Source organism: Phocoena sinus, chromosome 4 (assembly GCF_008692025.1).
Source record: "Phocoena sinus isolate mPhoSin1 chromosome 4, mPhoSin1.pri, whole genome shotgun sequence".
Classification (NCBI taxonomy): Eukaryota; Metazoa; Chordata; class Mammalia; order Artiodactyla; family Phocoenidae; genus Phocoena; species Phocoena sinus.
The window spans coordinates 86,926,762-86,950,622 of NC_045766.1; the positions used below are offsets into that span (position 1 = coordinate 86,926,762).

The 23,861-nt window shown below is 32.3% G+C and overlaps 1 protein-coding gene across 2 annotated transcripts in view; it reads right to left on the minus strand.

The window, feature by feature from the left end:
- The window catches only part of NECTIN3 (nectin cell adhesion molecule 3), a 130,248-nt gene that overhangs the window by 40,411 nt on the left and 65,976 nt on the right, over nucleotides 1–23,861 (minus strand). The window contains exons 6-7 of one of the 2 annotated variants that reach the window (XM_032630083.1): nucleotides 10,968–11,106; nucleotides 8,729–8,813 (exon numbers count right to left, since the gene is read on the minus strand). In XM_032630083.1, coding sequence (XP_032485974.1) covers nucleotides 8,729–8,813; nucleotides 10,968–11,106 — 224 coding nt within the window. Of the gene's footprint in view, nucleotides 1–8,728; nucleotides 8,814–10,967; nucleotides 11,107–20,079; nucleotides 23,170–23,861 lie in introns of those variants that run through there. The other variant, XM_032630082.1, reaches the window with a different exon arrangement.

Consider the following 23,861-nt stretch of genomic DNA (forward strand, 5'->3'; position numbering starts at 1 on the left):
GAGCTGCTTATAAATTTTGGAGATTAAGCCTTTGTCAGTTGCTTCATTTGCAAATATTTTCTCCCATTCTGAGGGTTGCCTTTTGATCTTAGTAATTAGGGAAAAAACTAAAATAATAATGAACTAACCACACACCTATTAGTACCTAAAATTTTTAAAGTCTGATAATAATAAATGGTAGCAAGGGTATGGAGCAACTCATACATTGCTGGTGGGAACATAAATGGTAAAACCACTTAGGAGGACAGTTTGGCATTTTCTTAAAAAGTTACACTTTTTAAGTTACATTTACCATATGACCCAGTCATTCCACATGTACAGGTTTACCCAAGACAAATGAAAGAATATGTTCACACAAAGACATACATAAATGTATGTTTCCTTTGCTGTGGAAAAGCTATGAAGTTTCATTAGGTCCCATTTGTTTATTTTTGTTTTTATTTCCATTTCTCTAGGAGGTAGGTCAAAAAGGATCTTGTTGTGATTTATGGCATAGAGTGTTCTGCCTATGTTTTCCTCTAAGAGTTTGATAGTTTCTGGCCTTACCTTTAGGTCTTTAATCCATTTTGAGCTTATTTTTGGGTATGGTGTTAGGGAGTGATCTCATACTTTTACATGTACCTGTCCAGGTTGCTCAGGACCACTTATTGAAGAGGCTGTCCTTTCTCCACTGTACATTCCTGCCTCCTTTATCAAAGATAAGGTGACCATATTTGTGTGTGGGTTTATCTCTGGGCTTTCTATCCTGGTCCATTGATCTGTTTTTTGTGCCAGTACCATACTGTCTTGATTACTGTAGCTTTGTAGTATAGTCTGAAGTCAGGCAGCCTGATTCCTCCAGCTCCGTTTTTCGTTCTCAAGATTGCTTTGGCTATTCGGGGTCTTTTGTGTTTCCATACAAATTGTGAAATTTTTTGTTCTAGTTCTGTGGAAAATGCCAGTGGTAGTTTGATAGGGATTGCACTGAATCTGTAGATTGCTTTGGGTAGTAGAGTCCTTTTCACAATGTTGATTCTTCCAATTCAAGAACATGCTATATCTCTCCATCTATTTGTAGCATCTTTAATTTCTTTCATTAGTGACTTATAGTTTTCTGCATAGAGATCTTTTGTCTCCCTAGGTAGGTTTATTCCTAGGTATTTTATTCTTTTTGTTGCAATGGTAAATGGGAGTGTTTTCTTGATTTCACTTTCAGATTTTTCATCATTAGTGTATAGGAATGCCAGTGTGTGTTAATTTTGTATCCTGCTACTTTACTAAATTCATTGATTAGCTCTAGTAGTTTTCTGGTAACATCTTTAGGATTCTCTATGTATAGTATCATGTCATCTGCAAACAGTGACAGCTTTACTTCTTCTTTTCCGATTTGGATTCCTTTTATTTCCTTTTCTTCTCTGATTGCTGTGGCTAAAACTTCCAAAACTATGTTGAATAAGAGTGGTGAGAGTGGGCAACCTTGTCTTGTTCCTGACCTTAGTGGAAATGCTTTCAGTTTTTCACCGTTGAGGACGATGTTGGCTGTGGGTTTGTCATATATGGCCTTTATTATGTTGAGGAAAGTTCCCTCTATGCCTACCTTCTGCAGGGTTTTTATCATAAATCGGTGTTGAATTTTGTCGAAAGCTTTCTCTGCATCTATTGAGATAATCATGTGGTTTTTCTCCTTCAATTTGTTAATATGGTGTATCACATTGATTGATTTGCATATATTGAAGAATCCTTGCATTCCTGGAATAAACCCCACTTGATCATGGTGTAAGATCTTTTTAATGTGCTGTTGGATTCTGTTTGCTAGTATTTTGTTGAGGATTTTTGCATCTATGTTCATCAGTGATATTGGCCTGTAGTTTTCTTTCTTTGTGACATCCTTGTCTGGTTTTGGTATCAAGGTGATGGTGGCCTCATAGAATGAGTTTGGGAGTGTTCCTCCCCCTGCTATATTTTGGAAGAGTTTGAGAAGGATAGGTCCTAGCTCTTCTCTAAAAGTTTGATAGAATTTGCCTGTGAAGCCATCTGGTCCTGGGCTTTTGTTTGTTGGAAGATTTTTAATCACAGTTTCAATTTCAGTGCTTGTGATTGGTCTCTTCATGTTTTCTATTTCTTCCTGATTCAGTCTTGGCAGGTTATGCATTTCTAAGAATTTGTCCATTTCTTCCAGGTTGTCCATTATATTGGCATAGAGTAAGACAAGAATTTTTAACTCTGTTTTATTGACTATGTATTCCCAATATTGACATATTAGTACCTAAGAAATATGTTTGATAAATGGATGACAGAGAAAAAAAACAAAACGGAACTATGAACGAAAAGATGCAAACTCCATTTTAATTTCATTTCAAGCACTACTAAGCTTATAATAAAAGCATCAATAATTTCAAAAAGCAACATATGCCGAGTTTACATGAGCCAAAGTAGTAACAGTTTTATCCTGCTATTGAAATAATTTCACTGCTTGGTCTCTTTAGTAACTTTCTAAGAATTACATAGCTTCTTTTTAACTAACAATAATGATAATAACAGCAAACACATAGTATTCACTATGTGCCAGGCACTGTTCTAAGGATGTAGCATATGGTAATTTATTAATCTTTATGAAACCATATCAAGTAGGTTTATCTTTTCTCATTTATAAGATTGATTAGTAGAGCTCTGACTTAGTAAAAATACCAATCCTTTATACTTCAGAGGTTGCACTGATATTTTATTTGAATATATTATTTAGATATTATTCGTTTATAAATCAGTATTTCATCCAAGCTTTGTTGTTCACAAAACTTTTTCCCTCCTCAGACCAGAACAAGGCCTTACAATTCTTTTACTACTTTTATCAATAATTACCACTACCTATTAACTGGAGGCAAGAGGCAGATGAAAACTTTTTGCTACTCTAGGGCAAAACCATCCTAGAAATAAATACTTAGGACTCATTTACTTAAATATTACACTCAGTCATTAGTTTCCTTGAATTTGGAAGAAAAATGTTAATTCTTTTATCATCTTCCTCTCTCCCTTCTCCCTGACCCCAAAGACCACAACTACTGATATCTGGTATCTGGAAACACGTTAAAATATTCAGATCCAGGGAGAAAACCAGACCATTAATAATGAGCATAAACAGCTTATCTAAAAATACTATCGGAAACTGGCAGTGATATGTTGGAAAGATGAGTTTTGAGGAGAAATAATGAGAATCTATAAAACTATAAAGAGTAGTAGGGTGAACAGGTTCAAGAAAGCCATAAATGAAATATGGTATGATTAGTAACTAAAATTAAGATACCTGGAGGACATATCTCTAACTCCAGAACTTGATAACAAGTAGGACCATCATGTTTCTAAAGCCACACAATTTGATAACATTAGGGCTCTAGTCATAACATAGTTTCTTAATTTTTCAATCTTCTTATTTTATCACATAAATCTATGGGAATATGAGTCATCTTACTTAACACTGTATACCACAAATTTAGATACCAATGAACAATGTACATATTATTCATGCTGGAATCAAAACAAAAAATTTTCATATCTGTTTATAAAATTTTTAAATAGCACACAAAAGAATGGCAGCTTACAGGAAAAAAAAATGATCGTTTAAAACTTGAAAAGATTCTGAAACTTGCTAATAATGAGATTGCAGAATTGCAATTATATATTTACTATTTTCCACCTATCAGATTACCAATAATCAAGTGGAATACATATACTGTTGGTGAGAATGTGGAGAAACAGGCACTTTCATACATTACTCACACGAGTAAAAAACAGTACAATATTTATAGAGGATAATTTGACAGTACTTATAAAAAATATAAACACATTTACTACTTGACGTAGCAAGATCAAGTCTAAAAATGTAGCCTGCAGATTATACTTGCATAGATACAAAATAGCATATATACAAAGCTATTCACTGCAGCATTATTGGTTTATTAAAATATTTTGACATTACAAACTATGTAATATGCACACATTAGAATCTTAGTAGACATAAGAAAGAATGAGAATGATTTTTACCCCAAAAAGAAAGAGCTCCAGTATATCTTAAGAGGAAATGGCAAGATATGTAACAGTGTATATACGTTACCTTTTATCTGAGAAAAGATAAAATGTGTGTGTGCTTCCTTGTCTATGTTTTACATAAACCATATGAAGACAAACAAGAAATTGATAAAAATGGTTTTCTGTAGGAGGTGGTGGGGGTAGGGTAAGTAGGAATGGAAATGGTACTAAGACTTTAGAAAATACCCTTTTATACTGTTTTGCATGTATTAGCCACCCAAAAAAAAATGTAGAAACACTCTTCCTCCACAAGACTGCGATGAACATTTACAAAAATTTACTAAAGACTATGATATATGATAGTGAATTACTGGGGAAAAAAATCAAAATTTTTTCAGATAGTAAATTCTGCTGAAATACTAGCGGATGCAAACTATTATATATAGAATAAACAACAAAGTCCTACTGTATAGTGCAGGGAACTGTATTCAATATCCTGTAATAATCCATAATGGAAAAGAATATGAAAAAGTATTATATAGATACACACACACATATGTATGTGTATGTATGTATGTGTGTATATATATATACACACACGTACGTATAACTGAGTCACTTTGCTGTACACCAGAAACTAACACAACACTGGGAATCAACTATACTTCAATAAAAAGTAAATTTAAAAAAAACAGTGTTGTCTTGCTTTAAGAAGAGAAACACAGAACAACATAACAGAACTAAGAGTTCAGAAATATACCTAATATATATGGGAACTTATTTTAGGATAAAAGTGTCCTCAAACCATAGAAAAGGACAGCCAATTCAATAATTTTTGGACAATTGGTTATACCATTTGGGGAAAAACGTAGGTCACTGCCTTATATAATAAGCAAACATAAGTTTTAAATTATTTAAAATAAAATAAAACATCCCATAAAACTGTGAAGAGTTTTGTATGATTTTTTAACATTTCAGATCAGGGAGAGAGGGGGAAATGGTCTTTTTAGATAATATATAACTTCCAGAAACTATGAGGAAAAAGAAGAGATTTTAACTACATAAAAACTTAAACGTTCTGTATAAGACACTATAAAGTTAAAAAATAAGAGACGAATATAAGACAAAAGATTACTGTCCATATCAAAGAGCTGCTAAAAAATTAACAAGGAAAGTTCAAAAAGTAACTGAAAATTAGAAAAAAGATGCAAATAGTTGGTTTACAGAACTACAAATAGGCAATCAATTATGAAACTTCTTCCAGAAATCTATGAAGCTTTTAAATGAACTATTTTTCCAGTTTTATCAAACTGGCAACAACAACAACAAAAGTTCTACTACACAGTATTAGAGAGGGAAATGGGTTTTAATATACTGTTTATGGGAATATAAATTAATACAGCTAGGCTGGCCAGCAATGTGACACCTATTTAAATGTAAAAAATATTCACAGTATTTCTTTGCATATATTTTATAAATATATGTGTACAATAAAGTATATAAAAGTACACTCAATGCAGCAATTACTGTAATAGAAAAAAAAAGGAAAAAACCTAGGAATATCATTAGGTAATTTGTGGTATATCAACACAATGGAATACTATTACAGCCATTAAGAATGAGACAGAGAAATAGCAATAGTTCTCAAACCTGAATGTGCATTAAAATTCACCTGGTGAGCTAGGTAAAATGCCCATTGTCTCCAACCCCTGGGATATACTGATTCAGTGAAACTGAATGTGTGTTCAAGAATCTTCATTTTTAATAACCCAGAGGATTTTGATAAAGGTGGCAACATTAGTCACTCTGAAAAATATTGGTAATAGAGTGGAAAAAGCAATTTCTATGACCACATTTATGTTTATAAAAAAAACTACTTGTAGATGTAAATATGGATGATGCATACTTCAAAGTAAACTTGTGGAAAAAGTCTGGGAGGATATTTAAATTCCTAACAATGGTGACCTCTAGGGAAAGAAATAATATATTGGGGGATAGGGGGATGAAACAGAACTTTAACCGTTAACTCTAAATTTCTGTAGTATTTGGATTTTTTTGTACCAAAAATATACCTACTTATTACCTATAATGTTAAGAAAAAATGTCCTGAGTTAGTATTTGTTTCCTAAATGAAGACTCACTTTTCTAGGATTATCAACTAATAACATGACAAGCTGGTGGTATTAATTATTCTTTGCCTTCAGGCAAGACATTCTTCTTTTTATTTCCCTCATATTTATGTGTGCCTCCATGCATCTTCTCTGCAGTATGGTAATAGTTCCATTCCCACTCAAGGAAATCACCCCCTCACAATACCAGGCCTCATCCTCCTAACTTATATTTAGAGGGAAAATTCTCAGGTATGAGTTTTGGCACTATTATCACAAAAGTAATGGTTAAGCAGGGGAAACAAAAGTTAAGTAGTAAGGAACTCTTTCTTTCTGTGGTTTCCCGAGGGTAGAACACTGATGAGTAGAACAAGTGGGACTCTCTTCCTTAAAGCCATGGTAATATTTGGGAGCATGGCCTGGCTGTGAGGGCTAGGGACTAATGACTTCAATTAGGAATTACCTCATGAGTTTAAAGTTGACAAGTTATCTACTGAAGCGGAACATTATGAAGGCATTTACTATTACAGGAGGCTATCATTGCATGAAACTAATTAGATAGTAATTACACACTTACAGATTTCTTGGTAACCAGGAAACAGTTCTATGTATTTTGCATTTTGATATCACATTAATTAAAATGCAGACAGCCACATAATTAACATACGACATTATAACACATGAATCATAACAAATTATCTTACTGATGAATAATGATTTTAACCTAAATTATTCTCAAAATCTTTATAGAATTAAGAATTATTTCATCTCCAACTCAGTTTTGACTCTCCTAAGCAAAATGACGGCAACCAGCTGACCCTTAGCAATATTTTATAGACTCAGTTTTATAGCTAGAAGAGGGAAACAATCATGTTTTTCACCTGCTGAATTTAACAGATGAGGAAAAAGTCACAATAGTACTAAATGTAAATGGTCTCTGACTCACAAAGTCCAATGTTTGTTATCCACTGCAGATGCTGTCCCACCAATTTCCTTTCTAAAATTTCCATTACTCTTTCACAAAACTGTTCCATTTCCACCTAGATTTATGCTTGTGATTATGCAATTTACTCTAATCAATAACTGAATAATTTTATCACATGTATCAAAATCCTACTTCCAAAATTGATCCATCCAGGAAGACTTCTCTGACTCCAAGGATAAAAACTGCAGTTTGTACCACTGTCAAGTCATCCAAGAAAAATCTTCCTTTTGTGTTTATTTAGCAGCACTTACATATATAGAAATTATATTTTCTTAACTAAAACCCAGGACACATGATCTGAGCCAAATAATTTTTTTTCAATTCATAAGCTTTTATAAATATTTAATTTGAAAATATTAAATAAGTAAATAAACTGATTTTAAGGACAAGAATAAAATTGTATGCAATTAGGGTTGTACTAAAAAATTACTAACAACATTCTTAAAAAATTCCCACACCTGAATCTAGAAATCCTCCAGTTAGTGACTAGCTTTGTGGAGGAAGAAAAACAGCTATCCATCTGCAGCAGTTAACACCTTTAACTAAATATTTTGTTGACATTTCACACTACTTGTCAAGTTAATTTATTTGCCAAAAAAGATGTGAGGCTATATTCTTTGTGTGAAAACAAGAGTTCTGTAAAGATGATGCATCTTCATCCCTAAGACACCAAACTTGTGCAAGATGACAAAGGTGGTGCCTATTGTCAGTGAGTGCACATGCTACGGAATGCTCCTCCCTGCCCCATGCTCAGGTAGGAGACTGATTATATGGTCAACCTAGGAACAGAAGCTGAGAACATCTTAACAGAAATATTCCTTTGCCTTACTCAAGCTGAAGATACAGGACATAATTTAGGAGAAAAATATTATAGTGTCACAGGTAATAAAACCCCAATACAGGGTTAGAGCCCCAGGAGGCTGCATGGGTGATAGAGGAAAAAAGCAAAAACAAAACAATTAAAGTTAAGAATAAAAGCATTATGGCTTAAACCTTCCCAAGTAGAGCATATTAATCTAGATATAGAATCTAAGACAGAAGCACTGAATCAATACTTTCACACAAATTACTGTAAACTGATTCCAAAAGAAATTTTCAATTATCCTAAGTGTAAAATGGGGCCCAATATTCATGCCCAGAATTTTAAATTGGAATATAAACCTTTTGTTGCTAAATAAAGGAATGCTAAAACTTAGATGCATATACTGAAAATTCTGCATATACTAAAAAATAAACAAAAATAAAATACATATGCCAAGGAGAAAAACCTCTCCATCATAAATCAGACCCTACCATTCAATTTTTCTACCTTTTATGTTATATAAAAATGCATATTTTACAATGGATCATTACGTCAATAAAACTCTATTAACAATAAGTCTTCAGCCATAAGCTTTTGTAAAAATTTGTACTCCTAATACAGTGTTGATTTGTCTTACCTATACTGGCCATAACTTCTTTTCTTACCAACCTGTAGACTAAATTTGATCCCTTGAATGTTTCAGAGAAATGATTATATATTATTATGTAATATTTAATGTATAATGACTAGATAATATTTTGAAACAAATAATATACATTGCTTAATATTTTTTTATTTCATTTTATTTTACGTGTACTCGGGAACACTTACCTGATATAGAAGGTCTTTCTGAGGCAAAGGGGGGGACTGTCCTTCATACATAGGAGGTGGTTTATGTGTGGGTGGAAGGTCGATCCTGCATTAAAAAGTTTAAAAAATGCGATTGCCACTTTTAGCAAAAAAACAAAAAAAAAGGGTGGGTGGGGGAAACATTCAAGATTCGCTTAAGTTTTGAGAATATTTTCCTCATACTAATATTTGTATTAGCATACATGTTTAATTCAGTTCTTACATTTCCATTAATCAATCATAATTGGAACAAAAAAGTGAACTGGTTTTAAAGGTTCTGTTTAGGACTAATCTGAAATAAACAATTCTTTGAAAAATCTAAAAAAGAAGCAAATAGAAGTATTTTTTGAACATTATTATTAGGCAAGTAATCTAGTATATGACTAATTAAGTACTGCACATTTTTACATATGACTATGCCTACCAACATTTTAAATATAGTCAAACATGTGTAATGGAAAACACTTTCCTCCAAAGTGTCATAAAAGTGATTTAAAAGACTGTATCTTAAAATGATAATGAAAAAATATGCTTATACTATATTTTGGAAATACTTCCATAATTAGTTTTCAAAAGCCATGGTCATTCTTAGAATATTCATCATGTAAATTAAGATTTTCAATCTACAAACCATTATAAATCTTGGCACCTGAAATAAATGAAGAGACCATTACATCCTTGGGGAATGCATTTATCTTTGCCAAAATGACCTAATCTACTAAAAAAAAGTATTTTCATATATTTTTAAATTGTTGCATTACAACAAAAATAGAATTAAATATATCGTGTAGCTCTCTGCATTTTAGAAAATAATTTTTCATATATTCTCCTACTTTTGAAGATCACAGATAACTAATTTTCAGTAATTGAGATTAGTAAATCAAATAAAAATTTTACCTATATTAAAAGATAAAGAGGATGAAAGCTATAGAGGCCAAAGAAATTACAAATTCTCACTTCTCCATGTGGGCATGAAATAATATTTTAAATGAACAGAATTCAAATAATAAATAAAATGATTACATGGATGTAATTACTAGTCTACTAGTAAATTATCTTTTGGAAATTATAGAAAAGTTTGAGATAATCTGGCAACTAAGATGAAGTTAACCACAAGCTAGATACTCTTGAAATATTAGAGGAATCGGTCTTACAGGTATTAGGCTGACAGGGTATTTTATAGTCCTTTTATTTAAAGTAATTATTTCCTTTAATGTAACAAAAATCACAGCAAATGTATAGCTCCAAGATGCCATAAGTTATTTGGGTGAGAAAACCAAGGTTCATGGAGGTGATGTGACTCGTTCATGATCATACCACTAATTTGATCGTAATAGAGCTAACACCCAGGTGTCCTTAATCCAAAAAGATCAGTGCTCTAACTGTGCCAGATTAGAGAGGCAGAGACATACACAAAGCATTTATGAAGAGAGAAGAAATACATTCCTTCAGAGCCAGCCTCATGTCCTCATATAAAATCATTAATAACCACACAAGAAATAATGTCATTTGTATAGAACTTCACAGTTCATAAACATCATCTTGTTCTACTCTTATCACAGCCATGTGAGGTAAGCAGGAAAAGTATTATTCACATTTCACAGATGAAGCAACAAAAGCTGCTGATGGAATTAAGGGAACTGGGACTTCGGTCTTTTGATTATACAACAGAGTGCAATTTCTGTTTTGTAATTCTATCTCATGATTAGGTCCAAAACATTGCTTTCTCTTTAAATAAAAGCACATTTTGTAATTCACCAAAACCAAATTTCTTTAAGATAAAAGCTTTAAAACTCAATGTATTTAATAACTTTTGGCAGTTTAGAGTTAGTTATATCTATACATAAGACAGGCATAAACAATTTAAAGAAGTAATTTAAACTTCTAAGATTTTTTATATCTGTCTTTCAACTACTTCATGGAAGACCTGCATTTTTATTCAGAAGGCAGGACAACGTAGAGTCATTATGTTACCATTTGGAAAGATATGTAATATACTGTAGGTTAAAAAGGTGTCTAATATATTTGCCTCTAGCAGCCCCTTGCAACTTTTTATTTACCAAAATGTAGTCAGACTTCCTGACAAAACCAGTCATCTTACAAAGACCTAACAGTATCTTTACTTCCATCCCTCAGACAGTTTTCATATGAGTAGCTGTAAAGATAAAGACTGCCACATACTGAATATTCATAGTTGAACACAAGCAAAAAATTTACCTACACTTTGTCAAGGTAGGATGGTCTCTTTTTTCGAGGAGTCAACAGCACAGTCACAAAGATGGCAATGATGAAAAGGGCAAGGACAGCTCCAATTACAGCTCCAGCTACAGCTATAGAAGAGGTCTGCTTAAGTGGAACATCTGTAAAGTAACAAAAATTAGGTTTTTTAAACAATTTTAAGAGTTCTTGAGTTTGTGTCCTCTGATTTCTACAATGTGCAAGGACTGATTAAGTATGTTATCCAACCACAAGTTAAGAAGACTCCAAATTTGATTCGTTACTTTTTGTAGCATTATGCTAACACATTTATTCCTTGCAAGATGTCACCTTAGTACTCCAACTTTACTTTTTTAAAGTGATGAAACGAATAGCCCCAGTCAGGTATCAATGAGTGAATCTACTGTCAACGGGCAAAGAATGTCTGAACGAGAAAAGAAGATAGAGAAAAGGATGAAAACTAAGTTCTTACTCTAAAAGGTGATAAAAAAAAAATTCAGTATTCTTTAATGGAGTTAGCCAACAATGTATTGAATAGATTTTTACCTTTCATTCCATTAAAAGAAATTCTAAGAAACCAAAAACCTTCAAGAAAGGGAAAACAACACTAAAAAACAGAAAATATCCCAGACGTAATAGTCAAAAAGTGACATTGCAAAATCTAAGTTTTTAAAATAGAAGTATTATTAAAACAGTACTTGCTGCAGATAACTTCCTTTAGTTCACACACAGTTAATACAAATTACACTTTAAGATAGTGTCTATACTACAAAATTATGTAAATTCTTCCCTGTCTCCTGGCTATAGACACACTCTATCATTTCTGAATACCAATTTCTCTTTTCCAGCCTGCACCACAAAATTTTATAAGAAAGGATGTTAAAAACATACTTAGTAGTTAGCATTTCACACAATTCTAAAAAAAATGTCACCCTACTTTATGAACTCCCAATTAAAGGAATTTACTAAAGTTATTTTCAAATATAAGTATTATGGATATGACAAAACCATCAATCTTTATGTGTAGGTATTATTTTGACAATTACAGCCATATTAAACCCAATAACTGAATTTTGTGAAGCAACCCATCAGTTACAAAGAACCTTCAATATACATGATTTTATCTTTCTAACCAGTAAGAAAGATTTTAAGGTAACATTCTATAAATGAAGATACTGCTATTCTAAAGTTAAATATTCTGCCCAAGGTCATTCAGTCAATGAATAGGAGAGAACACAGGGTGAAATAAAGCTAGGTTAGGGCAGGATAGAAACCTCCACCCATAAGCCCTTTTTGGGAAATGGTTTTTCGCAACATCTAACGTAGTCTCTCCTTTTGGGTCCCCTATTTGGAAACGCTGAGCTCTTAGTCTTCAATTAAATTGACGTTCATATACACCCTTAAATAATTACAATTACTGTTGGAATCCAGACATGGCAAATTTAAATAGAATTAAGCACTATCAGTTTTGAAATATGTTTTACCTACTTACCATCACGGTATTTCAAAATACATACATAGTGTATTTAGAAGCATTTCCCAACTGTTCATATTACAATGTGATTCATGTAGTGTTTTAGATTGCTAAAAACAACATTTTAGGGCTTCCCTGATGGAGCAGTGGTTGAGAGTCCGCCTGCCGATGCAGGGGATACGGGTTCGTGCCCCGGTCCGGGAAGATCCCACATGCCGCAGAGCGGCTGGGCCCGTGAGCCATGGCCGCTGAGCCTGCGCGTCCGGAGCCTGTGCTCCGCAATGGGAGAGGCCACAACAGTGAGAGGCCTGCGTAACGCAAAAAAACAAACAAACAAAAAAACCCACAACGTTTTACTTTCTTGCCAATTATAAAAATCTCTTCAGCAAACTAATGATCTTGTGTTTATTAATGGTTCATTAGCCTCATTCTAGACTAAAAATCTTATACCAATGAGCGCCAAGGAACCCAATCTGATCATCTCTCAAATACTGAATAGAATCTAAAAATATACAATTATTTTAAACAATATAACCAGCTTCATTGTTCATGATGTTACCCTCATCTGCTAATACATACCTGGTTTATCTTCCTGTTGTTGCTCATTTCTCTAATCACTACTAACTCCATTTGAATATGTGCTACATGAGAAAAAGATTTGAAAACCAAGCCAGTCAAGTATTACTCTGCTCTTATAAATGTAGAAAAAAGACTTGGGATGATTTAGGGCTAGTCTTATCTTCTACACTATCACTTTTCCCACCATGTAAGTTATAGTGTTGTATTCGGTTTTTAATAGGCCAATTGAAACCTATTAAGATTACATGACCAAGCTTATTTGACCAAGGTCATACACCTTGTCAGTGGCAAAAATAAAAAATCCCAATGTGTCAAGTATGCTACCTATTCTACACTAGTTAGTCTAAAGATTTCCTTTTAATGGAATTTTTTCTTTTGCTAAGGAATAAAGTGGCCCTATCACTTTTGCCCAAGTGTGGAGAATTTAAATTTGGGTGTTCTTATTTTGATGATAATGACAAAGTTGATACCATATTTATGTAATACTTCTGAAATTATTTTTCAAAAACTCAGGTTACTCTTTGAATATAATTAGCCCAAATTAAGATTAACAATCTTAACACATCATATATATATATATATATATATATATATCACTCAATCCCAACATATCATTATAAATTCTTCATCAAACCTCACACCTCCTACAAGAAAGCCTTTCATTTAATCTTAGCAATAATATTTAATTTGGTAGTGGTTTGTAAGTAATAAATCAAAATCAGACTTTTAATATCCTAATGTAATTCCCAACTCTGAATATATACTATTTTTAATATCCTGAAGTAATTCTCAAGTCTATATAGATACTATTCTTTAAACATTTAAATTATGGTCTACTTATCCAATTCTGTCCCATTAGTCTTCTAATTTCTAGCTCTAGAATTCCATAACTGAGAGGTGACTGTATGTATACTGTAACTCTTCCTTCTATTTTAATTTGAGCATATTTATTTCACTTGGTTCCATTCATTCTTTATTCATCTCTAACATTTTTTGCACACCTCTTCTTAGTATTGGAACAGGCTAGTAAGTGCTGAAATGAGGAAGTGGAAGAAAAGTTAGGTAGAGTCCATTTACCAATTGGATATCCTACTCTACATAGGTAAACTGATTAAGTACATATATGACATATATATATTTCCTTTTCTGATTCTTCAACTTACTGAGAAAAGAAGAAATAATATATTTGAGTATTAAGATTTTTAAAGTATTAATGGGTGATGAACACTAGTATGAAATGCAAAGGAAGAGCTCAAGTTTCTTGCATTCAAGTCAAAGAATTTTGACGAAAATTGAGAATTTAGCCCCAACACTGCCTCCCCACATCCCTGTCCTCATAATCTACATAGACTCTATATTCCAACAAAACCACTACAAGGAGAAAAAAAATTTAACTAAGTAAATGTATAAAAATTTGGCATTTTCAACATTAAGCTAGTTTACTGAGTGACTGACATGAAGCAATATTACCTTACCATCACCTAAGGAGATGTTCTACTAAATCTAATTGTATGCTTACAAGCAGCAGAAAACAAAAAGACAAAAGCATTAAAATATTTAGTATTAAAGGATTGGTGCATGTCTCCCGGAAGAACATCTTTCTGTTATCACAGCTGCTTATTAACCCATATACATTGGAAACTCACCTCCTAAAACAGAAAAATACAACCAAAGTACACTATCCATAATTAAAGACACCATGCATATATCTTATGGAGAAAGCTATTAAAAATCAGTTACAAATCATACAAAAAATTACAGATAGGAGAAATAACTTTCATTACTTTTTGAAAAAATATACATAAATATTATAGCTATTAAACTGAATTAAAGTTTGTCTTTGTTTTCACTCTGATACAAGTGAATAAAGCCTACGTAAAGGCTATTCAAACATGTGCTCACCTGATTCACACCTGAAACTGAGGCATTATAAAGTTTTTAAAAGTTAAATACTATCCTATACACTAAAATACGTGTTTCTGGCAATTTCCTAAAACCATTTAAAATGGGTGAGTACAGAAATCCATAGTCCCTTTTTACACTTACATTAAAACACCAAATCCCAACAATTGAGATGTTAAGTTTCATCCCTCTTTTTCTTCACTTCCTCCACCCAAACTTCTGTGATGCCATGGATTGATTCACAGCTTAATACCCTACAAACTTATCTTCCCAACTTTCATTTGGGATTAAATTCATATATCTCCATAATACATGTTACTGTATTACCAAATTTTCCCCATATGCCCCACTGTTTTATTTTTCAATAGCCGTTTTAATGCTTATCTTTTCAATACAACATCTAAGCCTTTATATCCATCCAAATATTTATCTCACTATTTTTTAATAAAAGTCCTCTATTTGGGTCAGGACAGTCTCCTCAGCTTCTCATCCAACAAATTACCAATAGTAACTGAACATGTGCCAGGCCTTGTGCTAGGAATGCCAAGGATAAATTTTACACAGTTCCTGTCCTCACAATAGAGCAAAAGCCTCAAGGTAGGGTCAGAGAATCCATAAAAATATTTATTTTCCAATGAAGTATAGGAAGAAATCATCACTTTTCTAAAAAAAAGAGAGGGAGAGGGCATTTAATAAAAATTACTATTGTACTAGTATGGATTGGCACTGGTAGCCCTAGTTGGTCCATGTGTCAGACGGCACCCTGCCACACAGGGCACCCAAAATTTCCTATAGGAAGTGTGGAGTGGGACAGTTCCAGAATGAAAGTAAGTAAACAGTTACATCTTTACTTCGTTGTCCCTCTCAACATAGCATCCTGTGACAGACATTACTGTGATGTATGGGAGCTCAGCTGAATTAACTAAAAACTTATCTAGATTTAACTAAAAGTCAAAAATGTAAAGGAGGCATGACATGCGTGCTCTGACAGGTGAACATCTGACTCATAAACCAAGTGAGGGTATCAGTGTTAATCCGTGTTATATACTAGTAGGCATTTAATCCAAGTAAATGCCATTCCTGCAAAGAACTGACAGAATGTAAGATAACACCAATAATGTATGCATAAATAACAACAAAACCCCACAAAAATGGCAATGCAAATAACGTCTTCCTAATACATAAACTTTACCAGTTACATTATGAAATAAAACCATGGCAATCTAATCAGATGTGACAAATGAACCCCCCCCAATCAAATACATTTAGAAACCAAATAAAACAAATTTATATTCACTCTTATTAACAACAAACCTCACACTAAACCCATACTGTGCTGAAATAGCTAATGTGAGTGGTGATTAGCATGATACTGAAAAATCAAACACCTTGAACATGAAGACTAGCTCTAAAAACAGTAGCTGGGATGAAAACTGTTAAGGTTCCCAACAATGAACTTCTTTCATTTGAATCTACTTGTTTTTGAGAGGTGGCTTAGCTTTCATACCTAAAAACAAGTTAAAATATACTCAACATGGACTTAAAACTTTGAAACACTGAATCAAAAAGTATAAAACCAAGATTAAAAAAAAATGAAGCATAATTATATGGTTTTCTCAAAAATGTTTTAGCAAGAAAAAAAGTTAACTTTTAAAATGAAGCACAATTATATTGTTTACCCAAATATTACTGTTTTAGTGAAAATAATTAGTATTTTAAAATGTTATTTCAGCAGATTAAAAATTTGTTTTTTGTGAATATTTTAAAATGCATATAGCAAAATTCTATGGTAGCACATATATAATTTATAAACATACGTATTAGGAGTACGAGTACATACTAATTTTTAATTGATAGGCACAGTCAAGAGTATTGAAGAGCACTGATCTAAAGAAGATAGATAATAACAAGAATAAAATGTGAGGTTACAATAGAGGAGATACAAGTTGATAAAAAAGAATTATGAACAGCAAGTATTAATTCTAAAGGGAAAAGTTTCATAAAACTATAATTTGAGCTGGACCTTGAATATGGACTGGTTTCCCAATATGGCAAAGGGAGGAAAGGGTATTTCAGGTAAAGGGAGCAGCATGAACATAATTATTAAGACATTAAAGCACATGGTATGGTAAAAAAAAAGAGTTAATAGATCTAGAAATTATGTAGGTTCCCTGTTAGTAGATCTAGGCTTTGAGCATCAAATGGCTGCTAATATTGAAAGAAAACGAGGTAAAGACTATGCCCCTTCTGATAGAGGAACATACCACCACTGAAGTAACCTTGCCCCCCAAATTAAACCTTAATCTTATCAAGGCTCTAGATCTGTCAACTTACAGAAAATACAGAGGTGCAACTGGCACAATCCAAACTGGAAAACTGCAGGACAGATGAAGCTGTTTCTTCACCAAAAAAACTGCATGGGAAAAGTGCGGGAGTGGGGAACAGCACACAGAGAACACACAGATTAAAAGACATCTCAACCAACCAATGTATGGATCACATTTGGTTACTAGCTAAAACTGCAAAAATATATGATTAGAAATTTGAACACTCACTGGATACTTGATATTAAGGAATTATTCATTTCTGATGTAGTAATGAATCTGTGGTTACTTTCTCTAAATGTTCCTTAACTTTTAGAGCTACATACTGATATATTTACAGATGAACTAATGGCAGGAGGGATTATATGGACAGAAATTTAAATAAAACAAGACTGACCATGAACTGACAATAACTGAAGCAGGTACATGAACATTCATTTCATTATTCTGTCTTACTATTGCATATTTTTTAATAATAATCTTTTTTTTCAACAGGAAGGTCAAAGCCTCTAGGTCTTGTTTCCTCTAGCTTTTAGATCAAACTGTCCCTTCAAGACTTGGTTTTCCCTGAGATAGTTCTCATAACTGAGACTGTGAAATCAGGTATCACATCTATGTAGAAGTATTATGCATGAAAGGAAATAAGGCCTTGAATTATTCTCAAGTTTTGAGATTTATACTTTAAAGTTATTCTGCTAAACTCACTTTCACTAGGCTTCATCCATAGTGCTCAGCCAGAACAAACAGCAGCTATTAACTAAAAGGCAAGTGAAATAAAACATCACAAAATTGAATCATATTTTACCCTTCAAAATTGAAATGAACATGATAAAATAACTATTATCAAGGTTCGAGAAAAGAAATGACCCCTAAGGGTAGGTATATATAGCAAAAGCTTTTGTAAGCAATGTTTGGTTTCAAGCTCTTGATGGAAACCTATCACTACTCATCTCAAAGTAGACATGTACTTAAAAAAAAAAGTGTAACTTACTGGAATAGAAAAAAACAGAAATGCATAAACAGAAACAATTTTTAAAAAAACACCGAAAAGTTGGTATACTCTGTACACTATTCCAAAGATTCTTTCATGCATGAATTTTTATTGGTATAACAAGAATGAAACCAAACTTAATCCTGTCAAATTGTATGTTATTTGAAAAAAACTGCTGCTTTCTCTAAAATAGTTTAAAGTTTAGGGGGGAAAATGTATCAAATTTTAATTTATTTTATCTTAAAATATTTTAGGTTTTATAATACTGTTTATTTTTATTTTATTTTATTTTTTTGGCCGAGCCACGCAGCGTGTGGGATCTTAGTTCCCCGATCAGGGGTGGAACCTGCACCACCTGCAGTGGAAGCATGGAGTCTTAACCAACAGACCACCAGGGAAGTCCCTGTATCATAATTTCAAATGTCAGAAATGAGGAACAGGGAGAAGGTAACTACAAACAATAAGAAACAATGTCATTCCTACTCAAAGCAGCTCACAAGCAAAAAGTTAAAAACACTAAATGCCAACTTAAAAAATATTTTATGAAATGTGTTAATTCCAAACTGAAAGCTAATATATAAAAATTTGACTTACGTCAAAGTCACAGCAAACATTTAAAATTTATTTTAACTGCTAGGACTAGAGCTAGAAGATAATTCATGACTGTGGAGAATGTTACTGATGATATGTATATATGAGATAGGAATTACATGATTAATTAAAAGTAAATTTTATAATGGTTAACATGCCAACTTAGATGCTTCCTCAAACTTTACTTAACTGTATCCTTAACCTGATATAGTCTCGTTTGGAAAGAGAAATAAAATAGGTTTCTAATTCCACAAAACATCATTAATTAAAGGAAACTAGGTTACACACACACACTCTCTCTCTCTCTCCAGCAAAAATCAAAATGCGGGCAAAGAAGGTAATCCAGAGCCATAGGCTTGTTACAGAAATATGCCTCTTAAGAATTTTTTAAAAAAACTTTTATTTAAAGATTTATTGAACGGCTATTGGGGCTACCACCTGATAAGTAACTTGGTTAAAAAAAAAAAATCCCTGGTACAAATTAAAACTAAATATATCCCAATATAACAAAAATTTGAGAAAAGAGCTTTTCATGGATGATACATTAACAAGTAAATAGGAAAAACAATCCAATCTGTAAATCATTCCCCTGTTAGAATTAAAAAATCAATATGGGTACCATTTCTTCCTTTCTTACACTTTACATTGATTACTTCCACACATTAACAACTTCTTGTTCATACTTTGTTTCAGCAGTATTTACCAAAAGCAAAATCAAACTAAAATCAGATAGTTTTGCATCTAATATTGCTACATTTCTCTCAATTTTTGCACTTATACATTGTACTTCCTATAGCCCCTTATGCGAACATTCAGCCAGGCTTACCATTATAACTTCCCTATATATGGCTATCGGAAGCAATACCTACTACTGAAAAACCCTAATGGTTTCTTTAATGTTAGACTTATCAAACAGAAACCTTTCAGGCACATGGTAAAATACTATCTTTCAACTATAAAGTACTTCTCAGATACCACTTTTAAAGTCAACCCCTAGCCTATTAAAGTTTCAACATATTTTAATAAAAATGCAAAAAAGGGAAAAACAAAGAGTTGAATTCATCTCCACTGTATCACTGAAGTACTTTAACTACTGTGAAAGAAAACTCTAAAGTGAACACAAAAATGAAAAACCAGTTCAAATATAAAGGCAATAAACACGGCCAAAATAAAGTAAAACTATTCTTCCACCTTTTCCAAGAGAGTAGGAGTTCAATACATCAATTAGCTGTGCACATTACTGATACTCAAAAAGTAATTTAAAAAACTGTTTATTAATATGACTATGTTTACAAACAAGTCTCTATGTACAGTAAACATACATAAAGCTCTAATAAACAATAGTGCAATGCTTCAGAAAGTCTTAAGCACTAGTATCATATCATATTCTTAAAATTCTGAAGTCTTTTAGTAGCTTGCCAAATGATTTAGAAAGGATGCAGAATATATCAAATACTCACTTGCAGTGTTCCATGTCACTCCCTACTGCCAAAAAAAAACCAAACCAACAAAAACTAAACAAAAAACCCTAACCACACAATGGCCACTATTTAAAAGAAAGTTCATGATCACTAAGTAGATATTTATATTTTAAAATACAGTTCTTGGAATACATTGCTAATTTCCTTCGGATTAGAGTCAAGTTGTGATTTGTACAATATTCTAAATGGGATTATTCTTCTCAGATTCATATGACACTTCAAACCACTAAAGAGGATGTTTTGCTCAAAAAAGCCACAAATTTACATCTTCCATGGAAAAAAGTTTTAGACTCATCTTTCTTATGGCCATATCATTGCTAACATTTAAATAAAAAAATAAAGTCACTTTGATCATAAGGTATTATCATGAAAGTTTTTCTTCCAATGATTGGGACCAAAGAGTCTTAATATTGGTCAGTGGTTAGCCATATTTAAACCAAATATTTTTAACAAGACATCAATGAACTTAACTGTATCCTTAACCAACACTTTACTGTTATACTAAGTGTTTGAGGGAGAGAAATAAAATAGATTTCAAACTTCCACAGAATACTGCTATGTTAAAATAAAGGAAACTAGGTTATAATCACTGAGAATAAAGCCTTCACTACTTGCAAAATTCTATGAACATGTTAGAACTTTGCCTTATAAAAACATTTTTCTAGATTTGATGAGGATTGGGAAGGGAGCAGTTGGGAAGGTGAAAAAAAAGTACCTACTTTGCCATTTTATTAGCAAAATAAGTTATTTAATTTATGATTCTCCTGCTAACTTCTATTTCAACTCCCTGGAAAAACTCCTAAGGCAATTCTGCACAGTCCTTTTTTCAAATGAATCATCAACAGATAAAACATATTCTTTGGTCTTCAAAATAGTTGTCATCATTATAATTGTATAGGACTCCACTGTAGAAGCAATTTAATTACCTAACAAAGAAGATCCACATTTGAAGATTTAGGTAAGATTTCTTTTTCAAAAGATACATGATTTTTGGAAAGGATATACTTAATTATGTAAAAACCAAAAAACAAAACAAAAAGACCTCATGATGTTTCCAGTTTTAATTGGAAAAACAAAAATCTTGAAACACATACATACATTTAGGAGGAAAAGGGGGATGGTTTGTCAATATCCATCAGCAAGTGCTAGTGATTGGTTCTATAATTCAGATTTTTTCTTGTTAAATCTCAAATTTCCAAGTTTATTCTATTTTTTTCCTATATATTTATCCATTTGAACAACATCAATAATAAATGACTAAAACAAGATGGTCTACAAAATTCTCTGCACAGATTCTTGGCTGAAATGTTTGTCTCATTTCTAAAAATGGTACTCCAATGCTTGTTTTACCCATGGTTTTCCATATACTGAAATGCTCTCTCTGCACTCTATTAAACTATGTACCATCTTTTCATTATTATTCTTATATTTAGGACATAAATCATTAAAACAAAACTACCACTTCATGTACCAAAACCTATGTTCACATGACAATATAAGCACTGCCCTCCAGAGATGAAGAGATTGTAGTAATTATCATGTTTAAAAGGCATGTTTTTATTACTCTTGTATGTATTCTGGACAAAAATATTGATCAGCTAATTATACTCTTCCACACACCATGTTCACTGAGTGTACTACCACAGTTTTTAGTGCAACAAAATACCTTTGAAAAGCCACTCTACAGTAATTATGGCAAGGCTCATTAAAATGCAGAGGTAAAGATTCCGTTTGTATAGAAACATAGAAAATAATGTCTGAAAAGAAAAGGTGTTTCATCAGGCTGAATTTTTTTGTATACTAAAAATATATATAAACATTTCTTGAATTAGTTTTATAGTCAATTTTGATGTAGTATCATTTAGTGGTGATAAATTTTGAGAGGTATACGTTTAACAAACATTTTACTTGAGATAATAGTCTTAGGTAAACATTTAATACACAATGCCAAGGTAGTTTCCTTTTTTTTTTAACTTTTGTACCAAAAAAGTCATTCATTTAATGTTGACATTTCTTCTTACCTGTGTGCCTCAGACCAATAAAGTACTCTGCATTAAAATTTAAATCTTGAGACAGTAGTACAGCATTGAAAAAAAAAACTGTAAAGCAGCTCAGATACACTGAACCCAGATTTTACATTTCTGTTTGTCAAATTAGAATATAAAAAGCTTGAAAATCAAGTTGAAAAGCTTATTATTCCTCGAGAAAAAGTATGAACAATCTGAAAATGATCAACTAGTATGAATGAAACATTGTACATAGTTAAGTCACATTTAGTGGCTGCTAAACATACCACTCCCTCCTGGAAATTACGGAACCATCTACATGTGAAACTAAGTCATCTTCATTTTCATCATACTGTTCATCGCTGACGAACTTCATTCCCATTTTTAGATCTTCATAATAATCCATTGGTCTTTCAAACCTACTGAGATTTTCTACATTGTTCCACTGCGTTTTTTCATGCTCTTCTAAATAGTCTTTCCGTATTAGATTGTTCACTGGATTTTTGTTTTCTTTTTTTACACTGTCTGGGTAAGAATCAAGCTCATCTTGTTGAAGAACATCTATCTGTGATTCTTTTTGCATATCTGATGGTGGAATGTAGTTCTTGGCAAAGTAGTCTCCACGAAACGTCCGTCTTCTCCTATAGCAGAATATTCCAGCCAAAATACTTACAAGTACTATGAAGAGAGCCCCACCCACTACACTAGCAATGATTGTGCCAATTGTGTCATCCTTAATTGTTGCCAAAGTTGACAATGGGAAGGGCAATTTTTTTGGTTCTGTTGCTAGATCCTCGAAGTCAGCAGTTGAGGGATGCCACTGAATTGTAGGCTGAAGGGTGGTAGTAGTAGGAGGATCTAATGGAAACGGTAAAGATAGACAAGACACAGAAAGGCAAAGAATGTCAATGCAGGCTGATTCAGCAGCAAGTTGAAAAGACAGCACAGTTAATGAAAATATATTCATAGTAATAATAGTTTTTCATTCTTAATTTAAGATTAGAAAGTAGTGATACTTCTACATGTAAAAAAAGAATAAATCTGACACTTAGTCAGTTACCAATTATGTAAAGGGAATGAAAAATTATGTATGGCGTAAATCCTATATTATTCTATTCCAAGTTTAAGTGTGACACTGTATTCTAAGAAATACTTTTTCTTTTAAATTAAGACTATTATTTAAGTGTCCTATATACAGCTGGCTTAAGAATTATCATTACTAAAAAATTAAATCGAATCATTCAAATGTACATTTTCTTAGCCAGTAGCACAAGGAAATAACAGAATAATAAAAGAATGAAAAAATTAAAATGTTTTCTTGAAATCCATCTTTACCTAATATAGTTTATTTTTGTAAGAGCTGAACTTATCTTTAAAAGAATGAAAAACTATAGATTCTTGTTAAGTGGCCATAGTATAAGCTGTTGACTTAATAATTCTCTCAAAAATATTTTCCTTAAATAAAGAAAACTCTTTAATTTTTAGAAAGGACGTATGTAGTATATACCATTATTTAGTGATTTAAAAAATGAAAAGCACATATTTATGTT